The 7,317-nt window shown below is 38.7% G+C and overlaps 1 protein-coding gene across 1 annotated transcript; it reads right to left on the reverse strand.

Annotated features, from left to right (window-relative positions):
• Positions 1-287: 287 nt before the first annotated feature.
• Positions 288-6,372, reverse strand: LOC139739561 (novel acetylcholine receptor chaperone-like). The gene is made up of 2 exons (XM_071650165.1): positions 6,206-6,372; positions 288-1,245 (listed from the first exon to the last, which is right to left on the reverse strand). Exons 1-2 carry the CDS (start codon positions 6,314-6,316, stop codon positions 835-837), a joined length of 522 nt encoding a protein of 173 aa, XP_071506266.1. The 5' UTR covers positions 6,317-6,372; the 3' UTR covers positions 288-834.
• Positions 6,373-7,317: the final 945 nt, after the last annotated feature.

Below are 7,317 nucleotides of genomic sequence, written 5' to 3' on the forward strand. Positions count from 1 at the left end.
TGATATACTTGATCCACACCAAGCAAGAGATACATTAAGTACTTACATTGTATTCACAAAGGATAATAGGAAAATATGATTGGATATTGACAGAAAGCAGTGCACGGATAAAATCTAACATACATGTACCAGATGTTGACAAAATGGCATTTCAGGATTACATTTTTTTTTTTTTAGAAATTCAAAAAAAGTTTAGAGATTACAAGAATGGATTTAGCAAGATTCCCCTTTTCTTCATTCTGAAGCACATGTATGAAGTAAATGAAGATATAAAAGTTTGTCACGTATGTTGCTCTATTTTTTAGCAAAGTTTTTGAGGAAAAAAAAGGGAATAATCTGTAGGTATCTCACAGAGACACTGCATTTTGTGTGACCACACCTCTTTCTGATAGACCTGTTGTGGGGCATGGAAATCACGATGTTCTGAAGTGATTGCACAGAAAGTAAACAATGTGGGCACATATGTTTCATGCTGTATGCATTGAACCCAACATTGCTGCAATTCCACACTCTTTTCTGCAAAATACACTTTGGCCCGAATTCACAAAGGCATTACAAATGCCTTTGTGATAGTTTATGCAAATTTCTTCTGCGTAAATACGATTGATTGACTGTGTACGCCAACAGACGTCTAGAAACAAACACACATTGATACACGTATGTCAAATATACACCTATTTCAGGCTTATTGTACCATGGTCTGTAAACCTAGTTTAAACTACCTTTGTGAATTCGGGCCTCTGAGTTTATTTTGCTTGCATCATATTAGATTGATGGTATTCTGTAATGGCATTAAACTCCAGACAAGGGGGTATTTATTTAGCAGTCAATGTCTTAGCTATCTTTCTTGCTCTCTTGCTTGGCTTTCTCACGACTCCTGTGTCGGGAGGGCGCTGTTTTTTTTTCCCTGTCGCTCGGCACAGACATATCCCCATTTTCCTCACCCTCAGAAAACCATCTCTCAAAGCAGAGCTGGACGACCAAGAGCACAGCAGCGGCGACCAGGCGAACATACTTTTGCAGGGGATCACCCAGTGCTATATACGAGTGAATCATGAAGAGTTCTGCGAATATCAGCATGGCGAAGCCCACGCACCTGGCTGAGGGCCCTGTCATGAACAGCAATCCGAAGCCTCCAACAATCTCCAAGCTACCGATTCCTGAGCGATATTGGCTAGCCTTGAAACGGACGTTGAACTGAGTTCGGAGCGGTGCAACCCTTGCATAGTTCACAAAATGCTTTTTCTGGAAGGCACAGAGAAAAACGCAGAAAAGGAGACAACTGAGTTTTAAATTTTACCAAAGCTTTTATAGCGGCTTAATTACCTGTAGTCACCTCTCTTGAGATTCACTGAAGTCTATGGCCACTTTGTATTTTGAGTGGCATTGCCATTTCTGTCCCTACAAAAAACCCCTCCAGGAATTCCGTAAAGGCGAGGCGCCTTTACAAAATTAAAGGGGGGGGGGGGGGCACACAAGCCCCACCCCCACTCCCATTTTTGTCTTTTTATTTCTTTTGTTTGTTTGTTTTTTAAAAATTGTACATGGCAATACAGTCCAGAATGCTGCAATTCCTGAACCCTCCATACAGCATGCATGCTCCCTTTTCCTTCAGTAGACAATGAATATATGAATGAGACAACACAGATATTTTCTTATGGGTACATGGCCCCAGACCATCACATTAATTTAGCACCTATCCTTGCCTGGGCACTATTCAAACCATCATGGTATAATTTGTAAAAAGTCAACAATGATGCAGCCCGACCACACACCGTATGTGTGCAGCTTGCTGCTGTACATTAGTGACACTCAGGGCTGTGTATAGTTAACAATTATAATGGCGCTTGGTACTCGGTTCTGCGCTGTGCAACTGTAAGTGTAAAGTAGCGAGTAGACCGTCTGCTACTAGACTGCTACTAATACCATGGTACTATAATAAAGTGCTAGTGCTGGTTTAGTTGTCAACAAATGACATTAAGCGCACACGCACCCGCAAGTCACCACCTTCACACTTGATGCAGTCACAGCATCAGCACAAACAACAAGCAGCAGCCATATCTGCATCCATCGATTGACTATTAGTATTTTGTCTTACAAACTACTAAGCTGCTAGCTACACAAATACCGTCATAGGGCCAACACAGATCAAATCTTCTTCAGTGTTCAATTAGGCCAAGTAAAAAAAGAAACCAGTTTCTCGTCCTCGCGCGCATCGATTTTGGCCGCCGCATCGATTTTTTTACTATTTACTATTTTCAAAATGGCGCTGAAAATACCAAGAAATTCATAATTTTCGTCCCAGCCCGCTCCCCGCCCGCATCGATTTTCAGTTGCCGCATCGACTTTTTTGATATTTACTATTTTTTCGGCCGCCGAAAAAAAAAATCAACAATTCACCTACCAATCGTGATGTCTTATTTCTAATTATGCCTTGCGTCCTCTACTTAGCTGTAGTACTGCTGTAGCTTCAGTAGTACGTATGTAATAACGCATGCATTTCACACTGCGAGCTCGGCAAGAAGGAATGACCCTCAAAGCAGTTGAATTGTAGTTGGATGGGGGCGGGCCTGGGCTGTTGTGATGTACAGCGCACTAGCCACTCGGTACGTCGTGATGTAGACAGGACGTTGAGCACCTTCTGTACATTATTTCTCTCGTGCTGTTGCCCGCTTCATGTGCTGCTAGATTGATTGCGCAATGTAACCACAAACCCCGTTATAACGAGATCCGTGGGACCGGCGATATTACCTCGTTATAACCGGTACCTCGTTATAACCATACTCATTAAAAACAAAGAAAAACATAAGCATGACGTCATATACCCATCAATGAAACTTAAACATATCCTTTGCGTTGTTATTACACAATTATTGAGCGTTATTATTGAGAGAATAAAGGGATATTATTTGTGAATTAGACGAAGAAATAGAGGCTGAAATGATAAGTGAATTCTTTATTGTAATTCTTGTTTGTTAAGCTTTTTCTAAACACCAGCGCAAATATGGGGGCAAATATATACTGTAGAGTAACATACAGGCCTTGTTTACCGTAACTTGCTAGGTATTTTTACGCTGTTGGTGCCCACCGGGAATGCATGCGATGATTTCATGAATCATTTAGGCTGTAATCTTGTACACATGTACAATGTATGACCGTTGCGCCCAAATGGATTGAAAATGCGTTCTTTATTTTCTTCCGAAAATCTCTTCGCGTTTTGTACGACCGTTCTTGAAAATATGTGACAGGATTGAATGTGGGAGGTTGTTATCCTGTTTACGCAAATCTGTACCAGATCTATTCAAACTAATAAATGCGTTTGTTTCTTTTTCTGATTTAGGTTAACATGCGTCATTCAACTTTTTTTACGCTACTGTCACCTGGCGAGATCGCGATGATTTCAGAGTAACTACGTGCGTTGTTTACCGCTAACTTGCGAGGTATTTTACGCTGTTGGTACCCAGCGGGAATTCGATAATTTCATGAATCATTTGGCTGTAATTTTATACAATGTATGATCGTTGCGCTCGAAGGGATTAAAAATGCGTTCTTTATTTTCTTCCGAAAATCTCTTCGCGTTTTGTACATCCGTTCTTGAACTGTTGAATGCGTTTGTTTCTATTTCCGAGCACCGATTAAGTAGGTTAACATGCGTTATTCAACAATTTTTACGATACTGTCACCCGGCGAGATCGCGATGATATCATTCATTATTTCGGCTTTAATCATACACACTCATATTTAAATTATCATTCGTTAAGTGAATAATGAACACATCCAGATCTATTCAAACTAATACATGCGTTTGTTTCTTTTTCCGAGCACCGATTAAGTAGGTTAACATGCGTTATTCAACTATTTTTACTCTACTGTCACCTGGCAGGATCGCGATGATTTAACTATTTCTGCTTTGATCATACACACTCAATATTTAAATTATCATTAATGTTAAATGATAATGAACAAATCCAGATCTGTTCAAACTAATAAATGCGTTTGCTTCTTTTTCTGAACACCGATTAAGTATAGGTTAACATGCGTTACTCAACTATTTTAACGCTACTGTCACTCGGCGGGATCGGGGCGATGATTTTATTATTTCGGCTTTAATCATCCAAACTCATATTTGCTCAAAACCAGCAAAAGAACTGGAAGTCGGAACTAAAATTGGAAAGGATATAATGATGAGTTGCACACGCATTCCAATTGTCCATTTTTGGTCAAATTTTATTGTAGCTACATGAAAAGTTTTTGAATGCGTTATCTATTTTTTTCTCGTTGCGCTGTGGTCTGACCTCATATCACGCACGCGTTTCTCGCGAAAAAGAAAACCGAATGATTATGTTTAATAATTAGTAGGAACATCGGAAGGTGTTCCTGTGTCTTATCGCGTGATTAAGAAGAAAACATGGAAGGAACGGTTCTCTGCAAAACGGGAAAAGACGTGGATAGCGAGATTTCGGTTTCCAATGTTTCATTTGTCGCGTGTTTGAAAGCGGCAATTTGGTCAAGAAATGGAACCTCGTTATATCCGATCAAATTGCTTATGTTTTTCTTTATCATGATTTACCGAAATTGTCCTCGTTATAACCGGAATCTCGTTATAACCGATTCGTTCTGCCATTACACGCAAAGGAAAACGGGACCGACGCGATCACCTCGTTATAAGCGGTTCCTCGTTATAACCGAACTCGTTATAACGGGGTTTCCCTGTAGGAGAGAAGACCAGCCAGCCAGCATAGCATGCGTTCTGGAGCTGGAAAAAAAAATCGTGGAGTGATGGAGAGAACCGATCTCAAGCGCACCTGTGCACAGCTAACGGCTTTAAATAGTGAATATAATAGTATTCAACTGGTTCGTATTCTGTCTTTCAGTAAAAAGGAAATCAGGTGGTTGTTTCACAGGGTTGACAATTGGTAGTACTGTCTGCGGCATTTTAAATTCTTGAGCGAATACAGCTGTAAGTTTTCATATGAGAAAAGATCTCACTCAGTAAGTTTGTTTTGTGTTGAAAGGCAAAAATAATGCTATGCATTTCCAGAGATAATGGTTGGATTCGAATAGGTTCAACAAGTGATGCATAAATGTGTATATTTTATGTTTAAATTCCATACCATTGATATGACTGAATGAATACAGTCACAGTGTAGTTAAATTGGTATACTTGTCATGCATAAACAGCAATATACGCAGATTTGGTATTAAATTGTGCATCACTCAAATGATAAGTGGTTTATATCACACATATAAACACATATTACTTTCATTTTGACAATCCTCGAAAAAATAGTAAGATATCAAATAGTAAGGACCTCCCTCATCGCCTTGCTCAAAAAACCCGGACGAGAAACTACTTTCTTTTTTTTACTTGGCCTTATCAAGTTGAGTTAAACTATTCAGGGAAAGAGATAGATAGTAAAATTGTACTCCTGACATGTAGTTGATTATATTGAATGACGCTGTATTTTGGAAGGCAGCTGCAAGACCTGTGCTGTGCAAGGAAAAAAAAAGGAATTTTTCGGATAAGGCCTAATTAGTAAAATTTGTACCGGTACGCAATATCAATTAAAAGTATACTAGGCATATGTAGGAGGTCTAGGTCACAGTAAATTTATAGGTGATGTTCTATGTTACAGTATAAGTCAGTACCCGGTAAATTTAACTATACACAGCCCACTGGCACTGGTCGGGCTAGTTCTACAGTTTTACTTTACAGGTAATTTTAAGTTTACTAAACTTTACTACTAGCTAGCTAGTCGTAGTATTGGCCAGCTGAAATGCGTTTGTTTGTTTGTTTGTTTTGTTTTGTTTTTGGTTGAAAATTTACTTGACACTAATGACGTTAATTTTGCATAGCAAACATCTACGAGAAGATCTGTCTCTACTCGCTACAAAATCCGAGTTGAAAACAAATTTTAGGTTTTAGCTCGGGGGCGGGGCCACGCCGGCTGAGCTGACCATTAACCATTAGCATTGCACATAAATTACATTGGCATTAATTCAATTGCTATTTGCATTGTTACATAAATCATGGGAGGTAAATTTACATGGTTTAGCCCGACTTTACTAGGCACTAGATCTATCACGAGAACAAACAAGCGTTACAATGTAGATATAGAGATGGAAGCACAGCACGAATGAGAGCACGTGGGACTGAGTAAGACCTTCGACTTTTCATCAATCCGGATTTTCTACTGCAGCTTACCATGGACAAGTGGAGATCCTGATCTAAGTTTGGGTATAATTTGCAGATACCTGCATACAGGAAGAACATTCCAAGCACACCAGACAGCACAACAGTCAGCTTAGACGCCATTTCGGTCAATCTTTCTCACTGAAAAGGAGAACATAACCCAGGCGCATGCATGGACAGTTGATGTTGTTGTTGTTGTTGTCTATGTTTACTGTTAATAGTCTTTGTCAAAGGCCCTGGCCCTGTAAGCTTACAGGGTCTCGAGACACCTCCGATCTATCTGTAGGGCCTACAGTATGGGCTCTTATTATAACAACCTCTTTTGGGCCAGGGAATCACCTCGCAATGTCAAAACTTTTACATAATTTATGAGAATTTTCAGAAAAAAAAATGTCAGTGTGTGTTTTGTTTCACTGTTTTTATGAAAGGCTTGAAACCCTCAGTGAGACTTTATGGATCTGATGGAAATTTACATCCTTTTGTAATATCATTCATTTCTGTATTACTCAATTTGTTTCATCGTGAATCTGAATAAGGTCCTCTCTAAATGAACTCTCTTTTTGAGGTGGTAAAGCTAAATTAAATTTAGATTAATTACGGAGAATGCTCACATACTGTATGCCCTATATAATGAGTATATACAAATCAAACCTTTCCCTAACACCCACTGACTCCCTCAAAAAGAAATAGATAGGCAGATTGATAGATAAATAAATGAATAAATGAATGAATGAATAAATGAATAGATAGATGGATAAATGAATAAATAAATAAATGAATAAATAAATGATACTAAAATAGAGGACACTAAATATTACAAATGCCACTTTCAACTAATCCATTAATTCATCAATGTGTTTTCAAAGACATCATAGTACCATATATCATGAAAAGTATTTGAGATAAAAAGCAAGGTTTCAACAGAATCAAAACCCTCAACCTCTTTCTCTCTGTCTCTCTCTATCTATCTATCTATCTATCTCTTTCTATGTGTAAGTATTATGTTTGTATATAGTGTATATTATCTATGTGTGTATATATATGTATATATACAGCATAATGTACTAGGTGTGATGGCGGAATGACTGCTTGCAGACGTTGCAGTATGTTCACTAATAGCCTTA

Source organism: Diadema antillarum, unplaced genomic scaffold (assembly GCF_040938485.1).
Source record: "Diadema antillarum isolate AM-2024a unplaced genomic scaffold, OU_Dant_1.0 seq00000807_RagTag, whole genome shotgun sequence".
In the NCBI taxonomy this organism is placed as follows: Eukaryota; Metazoa; Echinodermata; class Echinoidea; order Diadematoida; family Diadematidae; genus Diadema; species Diadema antillarum.